The 17825-nt window shown below is 44.5% G+C and overlaps 1 protein-coding gene across 4 annotated transcripts in view; it reads right to left on the bottom strand.

Annotated features, from left to right (window-relative positions):
* KIAA0586 (KIAA0586 ortholog) overlaps positions 1-17825 on the bottom strand; it is a 127428-nt gene that overhangs the window by 47742 nt on the left and 61861 nt on the right. For all 4 annotated transcript variants that reach the window (XR_011359456.1, XM_069949280.1, XM_069949282.1 and 1 more), the window contains exons 27-30: positions 12403-12537; positions 11958-12135; positions 10084-10223; positions 8353-8440 (exon numbers count right to left, since the gene is read on the bottom strand). Coding sequence is in view for 3 of the 4 variants with exons in the window: in XM_069949280.1 (XP_069805381.1) it covers positions 8353-8440; positions 10084-10223; positions 11958-12135; positions 12403-12537 (541 nt within the window). In the remaining variant the exon portion in view is untranslated. The remainder of the gene's footprint in view (positions 1-8352; positions 8441-10083; positions 10224-11957; positions 12136-12402; positions 12538-17825) is intronic.

Genomic DNA, 17825 nt, shown 5'->3' with positions numbered 1-17825 from the left:
ATTACTAATGCTCCCATTAACTTCTATTTGAAATCACAGATCTGTAAAAGCGCAGTTTGTGGATTTACAATGATGGACAAAATATACGGACATATGAATGTGGTCTCAGTTCATACACTTGACCCTCATTCCTACTGAGCAAAACTAGCGGAATGAACATGTTCATTCTTCAGTGCGGACAGGGCAGGAGCGCGCGCCTCCCATAGACTCCCATTATCAGCGGGGGGCTAACGGCATTCCACGGTGGACAACTCCGCCGCGGAATTCCGCTAGTTTTGCTCAGTGGGAACGGGGCCTAATACATCAACTTCAAGATCTGACTGTTCACTTGCTGTCGGACATTCCCCCACCACCTTTGCTAGCTCTGAAAAACCAGATGCAGTGTGCAGGGTTACCGGCCTATATCAATGTTATACAAGCAGTGTTCCTACCATCATCAGGGGATTCCACTCTTGTTGTTGACTGGCTAAAAGGATGGCTAGTAAGCCCTTAACACCGCAGCTCCCTCTTTTTTTGTTGGCAGCAGCAGTGATCAGCACATTAACATGCTCCTTGGGTTTTTCCTGGCAACACTTTATGGCAAAGCTGGGCAACATATGGTTGTCATGTCAACTGGAATGGGCCTTAGGGTCCTATTACAGGGAGCAATTTTTAAGGATTAACGACTGACGATGAACGATCGCAAACGAGATTGTTTATCGTTAACCTAAAATGGTTCACCATATTACACAGAACGACGGTCGTTCATTACGATCGTTACTATGATCGCTTATTCCTTCTGATCCCAGCAAAACAACGGACAATGTGCAATTACACTGAACGATTGGTAAACAAATGCGGAACTTGAGCGAAGGAATGTGGAATTACAGCGAACTATTAACGATAATTTTAGGTCCTGAAATCGTTCACCATATTACACAGAACGATAATCGTTAGATACGATCATTATTGTGATTATTTATTCCTTCTGATCTCAGGAAAACAATGGGCAATGTGCTATTACACTGAACGATTAGTGGAAAAATGTGGAACTTGAACGAACGTGGAATTACAGCGAACGATTAGCGATAATTTTAGGTTTAGATCTAAATCAACGATCAATGACATACGAACGATTTTTCGATTGTCGCCTGCAATTACACAGAATGATTATCGTTTAAATTCGAACGATATAATGATTTTTCACACGATAATCGTCCCGTGTAATATGGCCCTTAGTTCCAGGTTACTCCCCCTCCTCTATATACATTGGGCAGGTAGGTGCTTAAACCCACTGCCGAATACATAAAGCTGGGTGAATTAGGTTGCTGACCACATCCAGATGTATTGTATCCGGCCTGTGATAACTCTGCCTTCCGATGTCTGCTGGCGAAAGAAACTACCGAAACAGTTAAACAAAGAGCCCCATTTCCTGGATCCCCGATGGATGCTTCCTAAGCAGCTTTGCCTTTTGTGTTAATGTTCTTTTCTTGAATGCCGCAGGAGACTTGTTCAGCAGAAAGCGACAAAAGCCTGTGAAGCCAAACCAATGATTTCCACTTGTCAGAATCGGAGGATGAAGGATTAATTGTAGAGGAACGGTTGTGGCGTACTGACCTGCACGCTCTGGCTGTGCTGCAGGCCAAACCCCAGACTGAGCTCTGAGACGGCCCTGCCTGGCCCTTCAAGGGGTCCCCACTTCCAAGTGACCTCCACTAGAAACTTGAAAGGTTAGTCTGACAGGGCCCTGTTGACTTTATTCCAGCAATGCTCGGTGGGAAATCATAGGTCTGAGACAATAAGCTGCCAGAGAGAACAGCCAGGAACAAGAATGTCTTATTCTAGCGTATGTGTAATACAGAGCCAACAATGTACAGCCGGGAAGGCATTAAAGTAATCACCGCCGGGTAAAAATAAAAGAGCTATTCTGTTCCCTCCGGCCATAGGCATGTCAAACATCGCCGACTATTCCTAATTGTTGCAGGTATGTATGAAGAAAGGTCTCACATCTCGGGGTTAATGTTTCCTGTCAATTGCTCGCTCTGTTTCCTACAGTCAAAGGCTCCATATGTTCCGTTGCTGATAGATATATATGCTTTCCCTCAAATGGAGCATGGACGGCTCTCTGTGCACATATGTCTATAGGAAAAATAAAGTGGTGTTTAACTGGAAAGGACAAAAGTTACCTTTGTGGAAGCCTGTGCAGATTCACTAGCTATACATAGTCCTGACATTCAGCAGCTATGTTCAGTGCTGACATCTTACATTCATAGACATCATGGTAGCAGGAAAAGGCTGCTACTGAGATTACACCAGTAGTCATGGCAATGGATGCCGCCATAATTATATGCCTCCTTTACACATGGGACATAGGAGAACGCAGCAGTCTGAGCCTCCTCCGTGCCCTATATCACCATGGTATTGACGGTGTAACAGGGTGGGCAGACACTGGCAGTGATATCCACATTGTGGCAGCAGGTCACATTTGTCGACCATCTAACTACTGTACGTATGGTTGCAGATGTTGGTTGGAGAGAAGGATTGGGTATGTTATTTTTCAACTGCGCGATCTTGTTCTCCAATAGATAAGTCGCTGTTAGAAAAGTCTATCAAGTGGATGTTTTCCCCTTTCAGAATATCTACATGCTCGGGCCAAGTGTGAATGTTTCCAGATGGGATCAGGAGAGGCCACGGTCAGATATACAAACCACTAACTTACATGTATGGCTAGCTTCAGTCATGGGCTAGGTTACCACCTCCGATGCTCTGTCTCGGGGCCACCTTAAAATGTTCCATTCAGCACCTGAAAATGGAACCAACTGGTCCACTGCACAATTCACCGCTATGGAACCCATTAACATGGGGTCTGTTTGGTTTGGGGTTGCTGTCCAGCAGCGTTGGTGACTGTATTTTCTGTCTGGCTATATGAGCTGATTCTGTGACTGAGGCCCTAATACAGATGTGAACCCAGCCGTAAGGCTTCCGTCGCACAAACTTTTTACAAACTGTATTTTTGACTTAAAAAGTAGCAAAAATCTGCACTTTTTTGTTCTTAACTATGCCGTTTTTGTGATGTTTTTTTTATTATACGTATGTGTTTTTTCACCTTCATTTTTCCCAGTTTAGAAAAATGCAAAAAAAAGCATTGTGGGTATAACATTTTATATTTGCAAGTTGACTCCCAGCTAACACTTTGATTTTTGTTTTGTTTTTTTTCCAGAAAAAAACACCTTGGGGGGGGAGATTTATAAACGCTGCACCCGTGGCGTACGCCAGGGAGAAGGCGCAGATTCCCCCTTTCTCCCTGGCGTACACCTTCCGAGGTCGCGGCAAGGTGGAGAGGAGGGGTGGCCTCCTCCCACACCAGATTTACCATGGCGTAAATCATGGCAAAAATCGACACCTGCTCAGGCGCAGGTCAGGGCAAATTCACTTAGAGGCATGCACCTCTTTTGAATCTGTTGGGTCATTTGGGGGGGGGGGGGGGGGGGACTAATTTAAGGTCTTTACGTCAGTCTTCATAAATGCCCTCCCTTGTGTCAAAACCACCCTAAGGTTACAAACCCACTTGCCGGATCTGCAGCGAGTCTCCTTGCTGCGTTTTTGCAGGGAGACTCGCTGCAGATCCTGGCCCTATACTTGCAATAGCAGATAAACTGCAGTCCGCCCCATTAACCCCCCGGCCGCCGGACATTATACATTACCGGGTCCCCGTTCCTGCTTGCTTCGGGGCTCCCGGTGTCTTCACGGCCCGCCTGGCCAATCAGTGTGCTGCGGCGGGGCAGCGCACTGATTGGCCAGGCGGAACGTGCCGGGAGCCGCCGAAGCAAGCAGGAGCCGGGATCAGGTAATGTATATCCTGCAGCCCTGATCGCCCCCAGCCCCCGACCTCACGATTGCCACCAGCCCCGCAGCCCCCGTCCGCACGATCGCCCCCAGCCCCGCAGCCCCCGACCGCACGATCGCCCCCAGCCCCGCAGCCCCCGGCCGCACGATCGCCCCCAGCCCCCGGCCGCACGATCGCCACCAGCCCCGCAGCCCCCGACCTCACGATCGCACGTAGCCCCCGACCTCACGATCGCCCCCAGCATCGCAGCCCCCGGCCGCGCGATCGCCCCCAGCGGGCGATCGTGCAGCCGGGGGCTGCGGGCGATCATGCGGCCGGGGGCTGGGGGCGATCGTGCGGCCGGGGGCTGCGATGCTGGGGGCGATCGTGAGGTCAGGGGCTGCGGGGCTGGGGGCGATCGTGCGGTCGGGGGCTGCGGGCGATCGTGCGGCCGGGGGCTGGGGGCGATCGGGGCTGCAGGATATACATTACCTGATCCCGGCTCCTGCTTGCTTCGGCGGCTCCCGGCACGTTCCGCCCGGCCAATCAGTGCGCTGCCCCGCCGCAGCACACTGATTGGCCAGGCGGGCCGTGAAGACACCGGGAGCCCCGAAGCAAGCAGGAACGGGGACCCGGTAATGTATAATGTCCGGCGGCCGGGGGGTTAATGGGGCGGGCTGCAGACAAAATCGCAGCAGGGATGTACATCCCTGCTGCGAGTTTCTCTGCTATTGAAAGTATAGAGCCAGGATCTGCAGCGAGTCTCGCTGCAAAAACGCAGCAAGGAGACTCGCTGCAGATCCGGCAAGTGGGTTTGTAACCTAAATATACTTTAAGGCTGGGTTCACACTACGTATATTTCAGTCAGTATTGTGCTCCTCATATTGCAACCAAAACCAGGAGTGGATTAAAAACACAGAAAGGATCTGTTCACACAATGGTGAAATTGAGTGGATGGCCGCCATTTAATGGCAAATATTTGCTGTTATTTTAAAACAACGGCTGTTATATTGAAATAATGGCAGTTATTTACCGTTATATGGCGGCCATCCACTCAATTTCAACATTGTGTGATCATAGCCTTTCTGTGTTTTTAATCCACTCCTGGTTTTGGTTGCAATATGAGGACCACAATACTGACTGAAATAGACGTAGTGTGAACCCAGCCTCATAATGTTGGTCTCCTGTTTAAGGACCTCTGGGTTCTAACAGGCCAGCTTGCTCAGTTCTATGTATGTCACTGCTTTTGTATTACAAAATCATATTGTTTTCTTTTCTTTTTGCACTGTAACAATATTATACTCTTTTCCACTGAAAATTCTATAAAAACTTTTTTTTTAATGAGTGTCATTTTTTCACTTTACTGCTAGGGACATAAGAACAATTTTCCCTGATAGAGAAATAAAGTTGCAGAAGGGTTTTGGACAACCCAAGCCATATATATATATATATATATATATATATATATATATATATATATATATATATATATATATATAGTCTTCTTTATCATGTTAAATGTGATTAAAGTCACTGGGCAAAATGTTAAAAGGGTTCACAATAAACGGTTACAGTTGTATATCCACATCATTAGTAACTACAAGCTTCTTTGTAGACAGCAATAGGAAAACACAATCCATTATATCCTTATCCACATCATCCATCAGAGGAAATCTGCTCAGGCCGTCCCCCATAGAGCCTCACATGAAGGAAAACATTCAATGGTCAGATGTATAAAAAATAATAGAAATCCAGCATTATAGAGACAGTCTCTGTGGTTTCACCACCACATAAATAATAGGGCATTAAATCACTGTAAAACAGCTGCATAAACTAAGGAAGGGATTCAAGGGTGCCACAAAGCCCAAAATTAGACATAAATTCTACCAAAGTCTCCGCTTTGTCTACAAAACATGAGAATATTTTTCTATTAATGATAAACTAGATTTTCTAATGTCATTCAAGGAATAACACAGGTCTCCGAATACATTTTCCATGGTGGATTGTGCGGAGTTCAGTAGCATTGTCCTTAAAGAGGCAAAATCATAGTCAAAGAAAATTCCTTGAAGGCTATACAGCAACTTGTGGCCGCATGACGTATGATCACAACGTTCAAATTTTAAAGATAATTGTTTCGTGTGAATGTAGGAAACGATCGAAAAATTGTGTATGTGGCGTTCATCTCATCTTTTGAGCTGAACCTAAAATCACTGTTAATTGTTCAGTGTATTGCTGCGTTTACACGGAACGATTATCGGTCGAATTTTCGCAATAACGATCGCATTTGAGCGATAATTGTTCCGTGTAAACGATCAAGCGACGAGCAAGAAATCATTCATTTTGATCTTTTAACATGTTCTCAAATCGTTGCTCGTTGTTCGCTAAAAATTCCCAGATCGCTTTGTGTAAACAGTCATTCAAAGATAACCCCTATGTAAAAGATAGGCTTAAGCGATCTTAAAAACGATCGCAATAACGATTTTTCTTACGAATTTTCTAACGATGTATTCGGCTAAATGCTGATCATTATAAAAACCAAATCGTTGCTTCAAAATGGTTAAACGATCAATTGGGCGAATTAATCAAGAAAGAACACCACAATGGAATCAATGATAAAGGTTCCTATTGGAGATGAGCAAACCTCGAGCATGTTCAGGTTTGTCCGAATCTGAGCGTGCAGCATGTGATAAGCGGTGGCTGAAGTAGTTGGATGCAGCCCTGTAATGGCTGTAATCACTATAGTGACCACAGAGTCACATTATCAGAGAATGTGCAAGTGAAAGAGGAACCAATAAAGTTGCATTTAGTCCTCCAGAGTAGGATGACTCTGCAGCGAGCACTGGAGTCCACTCTCTATCATAGCTATATTGCTGTAGCAGGCAATCCAACCACAATCTCTATGCTTCATTCACTTTCTATGGCATGTTTGAAGTCAGCTGAGCTCTGTATTTTGGCAATTGTTGGAGATCACATAGTAAGTGAAGGGAGTGGAGCCTGACCATGTGCACTACCACTCCATTCTTGTGATTGGTGGGGGTCCAATCTCTATCAGCTTGTTATCATATATCCAGCCATTAACATTCAAAGGGGTAATCTAACCTGTTAAAACCGACGGGCTATACTCAAGATAGGCATCAATATTAAATCGGCAGGGGTCCATCTCCTGGCATCCCCACAATCAGCTGTTTGCCATGGCCACTGATATTAGTGCTATAGCCATGCATGGACGAACACTGGTTAAAGGGGTTATCCAGATAGATACACATGGCTGCTTTTTTCTAGAAACACAACCACTCTTGTCTTCATTAAAGTGAATGAAGGTAAACTATAATACCACACACAACCTGGAGACAGGGGTGGTGATGTTGCTCCAAGAAAGTACCTGTGATTTTCCTTATCCTGGATAACTCCTTCAATAATGAAGAGGCTGCAGCGCTAGTATATATCTGGATGAACTGATTTTAAAGGAACACTCTGGGCAAAACCTATACCCTGTCTCATATCTGGCATAGGGCATATGAGGGGGTGGAGCTGCATCTGTCATTTAATGTGCTAGATATATCATCACAAGGATATGTTCTTCCTGATTATTCGGACTATGCAAGATGCAGATCCCCTTCATATCTGAAAAATGCCAGCTGTATGGAACATCACATTGAAAAAAACATTTTAGGCGCATTCCTATAAAATGTGACTTCATGTTTAAAGAGTCACTGTCGTATTTTTTTTTTTTCAGAAATCAATAGTCCAGGCGATTTTAAGAAACTTTGTAATTGGGTTTATTAGCCAAATCTGCCATTATCTGCATGTAAAAAGCCTTTTCCCAGGTCCCCCCCTCCTTCCTCTTTTTCATCCACTCTGAAAAATCTGAAAATTGTGACTTGTTGCAGGAGACGTCCCCTGTCTGCTCTAGGGAGAGGGGAGGGGGAGGAGGAAGGAGGGAGTTAGCCGGCAGCAGAAAGCAGATAACAGAGGATTACAGGCACGGAGCTGGGTGACAGCTGTAATCCGAGCTCAGACAGGTCACTGGTGATGGTCCCAAGAGATATCAGGTGAGGGATTTGTAGATTAACTCTTTGTTGTCCTGCTTTGGTCTTTTCTTTAGCTCTCTCCATAGGAGAACAATGAAGACAGGGGGGAGAGCTTCAAACTGCTTTTTCATGATAAAAATGCATTTTTCGGATAATAAACCCAATTACAAAGTTTCTTAAAATCGCCTGGACTATTGATTTCTGCAAAAAAAAAAATCACGACAGTGACACTTTAATAATTTCAGATCTGAACAAAGATTCTTAAAAGAAACCCACAAAGCAATATCCAGCGACCACAGTCTATGACCTCAGTGCGTAGGACTGCAGGAGCAGTGCTGCCATCTGGTGGCACTCTGCAGTATTCACCACCTATTTTGCCTTCTACATTCCTCAATAGGGGTGTCTGACACCTCCCAGCAGAATGCACTTTCACACCGGCCTCAGAATACTTAGCATGTGCATAGAAAAACATCCTCTGCCAAACCGCTGGCTGTTAAAACTCAGACAAACATTTACCTTGCTGTGGATCATCGCTTGACTTCACGCCAACTTGTATGAAGCGGGTAGGCGCAGGCTGGTGCTCCCTTTGAGGTTCTCCAGGACCCTGTGATAATTATAGAAAGTGTTAAAAATGGGATACAAGAAAAGAAGGAAAACACACAATGCAGCCTCCTGGAAACTGACAGCTGGTGACACCTTCCTTTCCAGAACCCATCAAGCGGCAATACCCTGGCAGCTAATTGGTTAAAAAAAAAAGGCTGTAGATGTGTCTCCTTATAAACACCTAGGCGTTCTTAGGATAATGTAAATGTAATGAAGGTCCTCCAGCACTTCAAGCCTAGTTCACACTTCTAGATAAACCATCTGGGGTCCTTATGTATGGAGCAGGGCCTCCCCTCCTATCAGCACTAAACACTGTGACTAATTTTAGCTTGTGAACCATATACTGTAATATTTCTTGTAGAGAGGCAAGGTAGAAATCTAAGGCAATAGCACAAGCTGACCTAGGGATGGCTGCTAATTCACATCATATTTATAGTGCAGCGCTTTTTTCAGTCAATGTGGGCTGCATAGTCCAATGACTGGTCAGTTCTTGCTGATGGCCATTGTGGCACTGTACTGTCAGAGAACATACATTTGCACCTTTGGTGTTGGAGCCTGTGCAGATATAACTGGGAAAGTGGCATGGAGCTGCTAATAAGTAAAGCTAGAAGCCAATGTGTACTGACTAACATCTAATGCAAACACTAGTCTCTCAGAGCAATCTGTATAGGACAAGAAGCTAGTAAAAGATGTCCAAAACTAAATGGAAAGAGAAGCTGTCTTAATCTGTTGCCAGTGGGACCCATGGCTGCTGTGCCCTTGGCCTGCTTCCCTCTCCATTGCAGGAATGCCCCAGGCTGGAATACACCGCCTCAAGCTGCAGAAATGACAGGGCGGACCTCTAGGTATAAAGATGACGCAGAGGCACTGACATGGGTGTAGAAAGTAGAGTTTGCAACGGTGTATGCGCCAGAATCGGATGGCATCAGGGAGCGTTACCTAGTGCGGGGGCATCTTGCAAATGGGAGAAGAGGGAAAGATGCAGAAAGACTTGTTTCGGCCCTAGGCCGTCTCTTTAACACCACTGGCAACAGAATAACAGTTTTTTTTTTATAAAATAGCAGCACCAAGGCACTTTTGGAACACTGCAATGGACATCTTTTATTTCCAACTACATAAAGGTGCCAGTGGCTTGAGGTGGGTTACTGGGGAGGAAATGACACTATTCGCTTAAAAGAAATTACATGTCACACAGACTGTTTGGACCCAATCGTTTGTTACAGCCAGAAGCCGTTCATGGCTGAGTGCCCCTCTCCCCCTGCAGCAAACCTCTCAGTCAAGCCCCTTTCTAAGGAATAGAAGGGTATGACTGACTTTTGGCATGTCTGTGTGACATGTGGAAGGTTTTCTAAGTGACCAGGACACTCACCATTAATAAATAAATGTGTAGCAAAAAAAAAAAAAAGAAGGTATGTTTTTCCCCACCAACAGCCCCCCCTCTTCCTTGTCATAGAAGCAGGCATTTGTTTTCCTACTCAAATGAGTGAAGTTGTATAATTTGGGTTTCTTTTCTGGCTCAGACTATAAAATGTTGGGTACTGAAGGGTCCTTGTTTGTTCCAGGAGTAGAAATAGCCCAAAATATAAAACACATGTGCAAGAGAAAAAAAAAAGTCAGTACAGAACAAAGCATTCATGTCTTCACCTGTGAGGTGTTTCTGGCCGCAGCTGGAATTTGGTGCAAATCTTCGGCATGTGGATAATAAGCAGGCAAGGGCTGAGATTCCAGATCACCGAGACTCATTGGCCCAGAACTAATATTATCGGCGTCTCCCTGGCTTATTCCTGGGGAGGCAACAGAATTTCTTTTTAGTGTACAAATACAGGTTTAAAATGAAGAAAAACTGACCAGCAAGTACAAACCCTTTAAGGATTTCCCCACCACCACCTGTGCATATATGCTGCAAGATTCCTTTTGATGAATAGACGGCAGCCACTGTGCATAAGCTTACTTCACACTTAGTGCCCCCCACTGCTTTATTAATACAGTTGTAGTCTACTATGCTAAGTGTACATCACATATGAGGCTTTAAGAGGTTCTCCACTATGTATAACTATATAACATAAAATGCTTAGGCAGGTGGTGAGGGGGTGGGAAAGCCATAGTTGCCTTACGCTCTCCCGTCTGGCATCTCCCCTATCTGCAACTAGTAGTCGGCGCAAAGTATGCCAAACAGTGGCTGCAGCAGACCCAGTTTATGAGATTGCAGGGATCTCAGACAGATTCTGAATGTCTGATTGGTGGGGGTCCAACTACTGGGAAATGTCACAAAACTTTTAATATGTCATAGAGACATGTCAAAAGTTTTGATCGGTCCGGGTCTGAGTGTTCAGGCCCGTACTGATCGGGAGATGGAGCACTAAGCGTGGTCCTCTCCTGGTTCTGTGTCACGTGATCAGTCGGACTTATTAGTCGGGCTCCATTATAAGTCCGACTGATTGCGTGACACAGAGCTGGGAGAGGACCACGCTTAGTGCGGTCTTCTCCTGGCTTTATCTCAGACCCGGAAAGATCAAAACTTTTTACATGTCTCTATGACATGTCAAAAGTTTTGTGAAACCACAGTGACACTTAGGGGGAGATTTATCAAACATGGTGTAAAGTGAAACTGGCTCAGTTGCCCCTAGCAACCAATCAGATTCCACCTTTCATTTTCCAAACAGTCTGTGAGGAATGAAAAGTGGAATCTGATTGGTTGCTAGGGGCAACTGAGCCAGTTTCACTTTACACCATGTTTGATAAATCTCCCCCTAAGTGCTTCCATCTGACTACAGCAGTGGCAGAATATGCAAACTGCCTCTTCATTTACTGCTGGAGACACTGGTTAGCTATCTTCCAATGTCCTAGGCAGGACCACGCACATTATACTACCACTCCAGCCAAAGAGGCATAGGTGGGACTATTGTTCTAGTGGTCAGTGGGGACTCAGAGTTCAAGCCCCACCAATTAGATACTTATTCTGTGATGAAAGCTGATCATCTATCCACAATATAAGCGTTCGATAACAGCTTTAAGTCTCCACCTATATACTTTGTAGACTTAAAAAAAATAAAACTTTAATGGGCACTGTCAGTGTCCTAGACATGTGTCAAAAGTTTTGTTGGTGTGGGTCCTGCCCCTACCAATTGTTAGTATGAACTGGGAAGAAGTTTGCTAAGTAAGTTTTCTCCCAGGTATGTGTAAGTGAGATTTTCATAGTAAGTGTATAGGACACTCTATTGTCAAGCATACAGAGCCGCGAGAAGCAGTGCTCAGCTGTGTGCTTCTCACTGCTTTTTCTAGATCCTCATGATCAAAGCTAGTAGGTATACTTTAAAGGGGCTATCCAGCGCTACAAAAAATGGCCGCTTTCTTCCAGAGACAGCCCCACTCTTGTCTCCAGCTTGAGATAAATCAGGTTGTGAGCCCCACAGGAAACAAGGACTAGTGTGAATTGAGACAGGCCTTGTACAACTAAGCAAAATATGTTGGCTCTATATAATCAACATGAATAAATAAACAATAATAATGTATATAACCTGGTATATTCATTTGTAGTCCATGGAATGATGGATGTATCTGTAGATGTCCAGCAGTTTGACCTGCAGTGCTGTCTATAAGAGCAGAATGTTCCGCTAGGATCTGCTCGGCCGCTGGTGTCAGACATGGCCTCTGACCTTCGCTGATTTCCCCCATGCTGTTCTCATCCCCAGAGCTCTAAAAGCAAAGACAATAAATAGCTAAGTAAATAAACACTTCTGGAAAGACAATAAAAGTGATCTGCAAATGTCTACAAGAATGATGCAATGAGACATGCAGATACAACCAGCTGCTAATCTAAATACTAAAAAAAAGGAGTCTATGGGCTAAACCATGACCCACCATAAAAAAGAAAAAAACAACGACCACACATACACTGACTGTTATATAAGTCTCATAACCTTATTAACTTGCTGCATGTTACAGTAAAGAAGAGTACGTTACCTCGGGATGATAGAATACTTCTTGGCGTGCACCAGAACCCTGATTGAATTTAGACAAGAGAGACCGGAGGGTGTCCTGATGTGCTCCTCCAACAGGCCTGTCCATTACCTGCCCTTCACTGGGAGGATCGAATTCCTGAAGAACAATCTTTAGTTACTGATAGCAGTAGTGACCTTCTTTTTATTTAGATTAAGAACTTATTATTTAGATTGTTTATTTGGCTACAAAAAAACCAAAACAAATTGGGCTCATAACTCAATAACTGGACAGGTCCTGACTAGAGATTATCGAACATCGGGAATTGTCTGGTTCGATCAAACTCAGACCTTCAGCATTTGATTACCGCTGCCTTCTCGTTCCGTGGGGAAGGTAGAGACAGCCCAAGTACCGCCTGGAAAACAGGGATACAGCCTATTACCTAGGCTGTATCCCTGTTTTCCAGGGGGTACTTGGGCTGTCTTCTCCTTCCCAACGGAATAGGAAGGCAGCGGTAATCAAAGGCTGAAGGTTCGAGTTCGATCGAACCTCACAATTCCCGATGTTCGATCATCTGTAGTGCTGACATTATGTAAAGTTATAGAAGTGAGCCATATCTATAGGGCAAAACATTTAATAACTTAGGCCCCGTTCCCACTGAGCAAAGCTAGCGGAATTCCGCGACGGAATTGTCCGCCGCGGAATGCCGTTAGCCTCCCGCTCATAATGGGAGTCTATGGGAGGCTGCTGCTCTGTACGCGCTGTTCATTCTTCATGTTCATTCTTCAACATGTTCATTCTTCAGCGCGGACAGGGCAGGAGCGCGCGCCTCCCATAGAGTCCCATTATGAGCGGGAGGCTAACGGCATTCCGCGGCGGACAATTCCGTCGCGGAATTCCGCTACCTTTGCTCAGTGGGAACGGAGCCTAATACAATACACATCCAAACTTACAGGAGACGGCTGCAAACTCTAAGACATAGGAAAACTCTGAATACCTGGATTAATTATTACAGATTTATTTACTACTGGTGGATGGGTTCACTCAGTTTCATCAAAATTGTGCTAAGAAGCTTGTTCCTAGTTTTACACATATACAGCGGTGCCTTGGATTACGAGCATAATTTGTTCCGGGACCACGCTTGTAATACAAATCCACTCTTAAACCAAAGCAAATTTTCCCGTAAGAAATCATTGAAATGCAGACAAATGGTTTATTGAATTATTATTCTGAATAACATGTAAAACAAATGAAACAAGCATTCAGAAACAGCAGAATATGTGATATTATAAGTAACTGTACAGTAATGGAGAGAATGGGAAACACAAGGGCGGATAGAGACTGCAGGGAGCAGGAAGGAATGAGCAGCGCAGATGTGGGCACATACATGCAGCACTCTCTGTCCGGGGAGAGAGTCCCCTGATGTAAGAGAGATGTCCCCTGATGTAAGCCCAAGCCTTAACCCTTTAAGGACGTGGCCCATTTTCGTTTTTACGTTTTCGGTTTTTCCTCCTTGTGTTTAAAAGGTCATAGCACTTGCATTTTTCCACCTAGAAACCCACATAACCCCTTATTTTTTGCGTCACTAATTGTACTTTGCAATTACAGGCTGAATTTTTGCATAAAGTACACTGCGAAACCAGAAAAAAATTCAAAGTGTGGTGAAATTGAAAAAAAAAAAACGCATTTCTTTTATTTGGGGGAAATGTGTTTTTACGCCATTCGCCCTGGGGTAAAACTGACTTGTTATGCATGTTCCTCAAGTCGTTACGATTAAAACGATATATAACATGTATAACTTATATTGTATCTGATGGCCTGTAAAAAATTCAAACCGTTGTTAACCAATATACGTTCCTTAAAATCGCTCCATTCCCAGGCTTATAGCGCTTTTATCCTTTGGTCTATGGGGCTGTGCGAGGTGTCATTTTTTGCGCCATGATGTGATCTTTCTATCGGTACCTTGATTGCCCATATACGTCTTTTTGATCGCTTTTTATTACATTTTTTCTGGATTTGATGCGACCAAAAATGCGCAATTTTGCACTTTGGGATTTTTTTGCGCTGACGCCGTTTACCGTACGAGATCAGGAATGTGATTAATTAATAGTTCGGGCGATTACGCACGCGGCGATACCAAACATGTTTATTTATTTATTTATTTGTTTACTTTTATTTAAAACCTGGGAAAAGGGGGGTGATTCAGACTTTTATTAGGGGAGGGGGCTTTTTACTATTAACAACACTTTATTTTTTTTTTTTACACATATACTAGAAGCCCCCCTAGGGGACTTCTAGTATATACACTTGGATCTCTCATTGAGATCTCTGCAGCATAGATATGCTGCAGAGATCCATGAGATCGGCACTCGCTTGCTTTCGGCTGCTGCAGCCAAAAACTAACGAGTGCCGAGCCGAGGACGGCGCCATCTTGGACGCGTCCCCGGCCGGCATCAGTAACGGAGATCGCTCCTCCGGGACAAGGTCCCGGAGGAGCGTTCTCCCCCACTAGACCCCAGGGAAACGTTGCCTCCGGTAATCGGAGGCAGCTGTCAACTTTGACAGCTGCCTCCGATTAGCTAATTAGCGGGCATGGCGATCAGACCGTGCCCGCTAATAGCGGCGGTCCCGGGCTACTCGCGGCACCCGGGATCGCGGCACTTCAAAGCGGGGCCGCCGCGCGGCCCCGCTTTGAAGTGCAAGTGCGGACATATGACGTACCGGTACGTCATATGTCCTTAAGAGGTTAAAGCATAACTGTCATGTTTTTTTTTTAATTGCAGAAATCAGTAGTATAAGCGATTTTTAAAAACTCTATAATAGGTTTCATCAGCCAAAAAAGCCTCCTTCTGTACTCAAGAAGCAATCTCCCAGCCTCCCCCCCTGACTTCTTATCTGTGCATTATCAGGCAAACACGTCTTCATTACAGAGAAGCCAGTGAAGACGGGCTCTGCTCTCTCCATTGTAAGCCTATGAAGGGGGGTGGGGCTGAGGGAGATGAGCGAGCAGGAAGAGGTGACATGAAGGCTGTTTTTAGACTCTCTGGGCACCTAAAACGCTAAATTCAGGTGTCAGAAAGGTCAATGCTTATCTATGAACTTACTGAGAGAAGATTGCAGGGTGTTGTGCTCTGCAGGACTGCTCCGTGCTCAGTCACTCCTAACAGCCCCTCCCCTCTCCATAGCCACATAATGGAGACAGAAATCCTGCTTCATTTGATGTGAGGGGGGAGGCTGGGAGATTGCTTTTTCAGTACAGAAGGAAACTATTTTAGTACATAAAACCTATTACAGAGTTTCTTAAAATCGCTTGTACTGTTGATATTTAATGTTTTCAGAAAAATGACCCTGAAATGACAGTTACGCTTTAAGTGGATAGGACATGATTTAAAAAGTTAAGGGAGACTTTTTGGGTCAGAGTACAGTGCTGTAGTCCCAGCTATGCAGACCATGCCCCTCCCCCATTTGCGCTCCCACCCAGTACAGGGAGCTCTTAAACCAAAGCACAATTTTGAAAAACTCTGAGCTCTTAAACCAAGTTACTCTTAAACCAACGTACCACTGTAGTTGTAATTCAGGTTTAAAATGATCCATCAATAAAAAGAGTAACTGTTACTTAAAAAAATAAAAATATTTGACTTTGCCTGCCGCACAGACATAACCTGCCGGGGCTGTGGGAGACATGTTGGTAATGTAAACTTACTGGTACCATTACCCCGCCACTGCTGGATCCAAGGCTGCTCGCTCTGCACCGGTTTTTATAACACAGGATGTTGCGCTCCCACCGGAAATGGACATTTAGCATTGACTATACTGAGCATCCGTATCCTATGGGAGCGCAACGTCATCGGATGTTCTGAAAACACAGGAAGCGGTGCAGAGCGGGCAGTCTGTGATCTGGCAGCAATGGGGGAACGGGACAAGTAAGTATACATTACCATCATGTCCTCTGCAGTCCTACAGCCAGGAAAGTATCTATTTCTCCTAGATGACTTCTTTAACCTGCAAACAGCTCTGGTCACAAAAGAATTTGAATTTTTGGCCTCGCCTGTAAAAAGACTGAAAGTGTGTCAGGATAGGCTGGGACCCCTTACTGTATTGGCCCAGAGGTAATAGCAAGGAAGAAATATGACGTATTTTCATGGACAGCATTGCGCCAGATAGAACATCTACGCACTGCCAAAATACCAACTTGATGGCAATGATGAAGACATCCTAAAGGAGCTTTTTTTTTTTTTCTCAAAAACATAGACTGGGCCAAACGGAGTGCCATAGTCTTAAAGGCTGGGAGGCGCTTACCTTCACCCAGTGATAATGGCAGAATGTGATTCCATCTTGACTCTAAATCATGTATTATCCACTGCAAGCCTCTTACACCATTACTACATGACTGCTAGTGTCTTGAAGTGAATCTGCCATATACATTAATGCAAAAACCTCCTAAGGCTATATTCCCACACAGTATGTTTGCTCAGTATTTTGCAACCAAAATCAGAAGTGGATTGAAAACACAGAAAGACTATGTTCACATACTGTTAAAATTAAGTGGATGGCCAACATATAATGATAATAATGGCCGTTATTTCAAGACAACGGCCACTGTTTTAAAATAATGGTAATTGTTTGCCATTAAATGGCAGCCATTCACTAAATTTCAACAGTGTGTGACCATAGCCTTTCTGTGTTTTCAGTCCATTCCTTGTTTTGGTTGAAAAATATAGAGCAAAAATACTGTGTGCGATCATAGCCTAAACATTGATTTTTGCAGTCAGCGAATCCACAGATCCGTTGGCACCTCGGAACCAGCTGTGTTCATGCTTGGGCCACCCACAGTCACAGTCCATGCACAAAGTAAGTCTAGAAGCCTACACAAATTCAGACTATATACTGACATATCTGCATATTTGGCATTCTGGGCTCTGACCACATACACAGTCATGTACATTACCCTATGGAAAACCATGTGTCCTATACAGAGTAAATTACAGAAATGCATAAGGCGTCTAAGAGCTGCAGACATCATTGGCTAGAAACATAGAAGATTGTCAGTATAAAAAGACCACCGAGGTCCATCCAGTCTGTCCTTATTGTCATTATCATCTTAGGACAGAACTAGGTTTATCCCAGGCAGTTTTGTATTCAGTTACTGTAGATTACTGTAAAGCAAAGTAGGAGGAGATAGAGCTGAGCTGCTCAAGTGCCACAGCCTTGCACGCCCCCTCACTCACCTTCCAGCTACCCCTAGACTGATGTACAGGGTTCTGTATCTCAATTATGGTAGTGCTGGAAGGACGCATGCTAGGTTGTGGCACTTGAGCAGCTCTTTTCCATCTCCCTGTCATTTGGTTGAATATTGCTTTGCCAACCACAAAATTCTAGAAAATAAAAAATATTTGACTTAAATATTGACTTTTTTTGTAATTTAATTAACCTATTCTGCTCCCTCC

This window comes from Dendropsophus ebraccatus, chromosome 13 (assembly GCF_027789765.1).
Source record: "Dendropsophus ebraccatus isolate aDenEbr1 chromosome 13, aDenEbr1.pat, whole genome shotgun sequence".
In the NCBI taxonomy this organism is placed as follows: domain Eukaryota; kingdom Metazoa; phylum Chordata; class Amphibia; order Anura; family Hylidae; genus Dendropsophus; species Dendropsophus ebraccatus.
The sequence above is the reverse complement of the archived record's forward strand: the minus strand, read 5'-3'. Positions and strand labels throughout refer to the sequence as shown.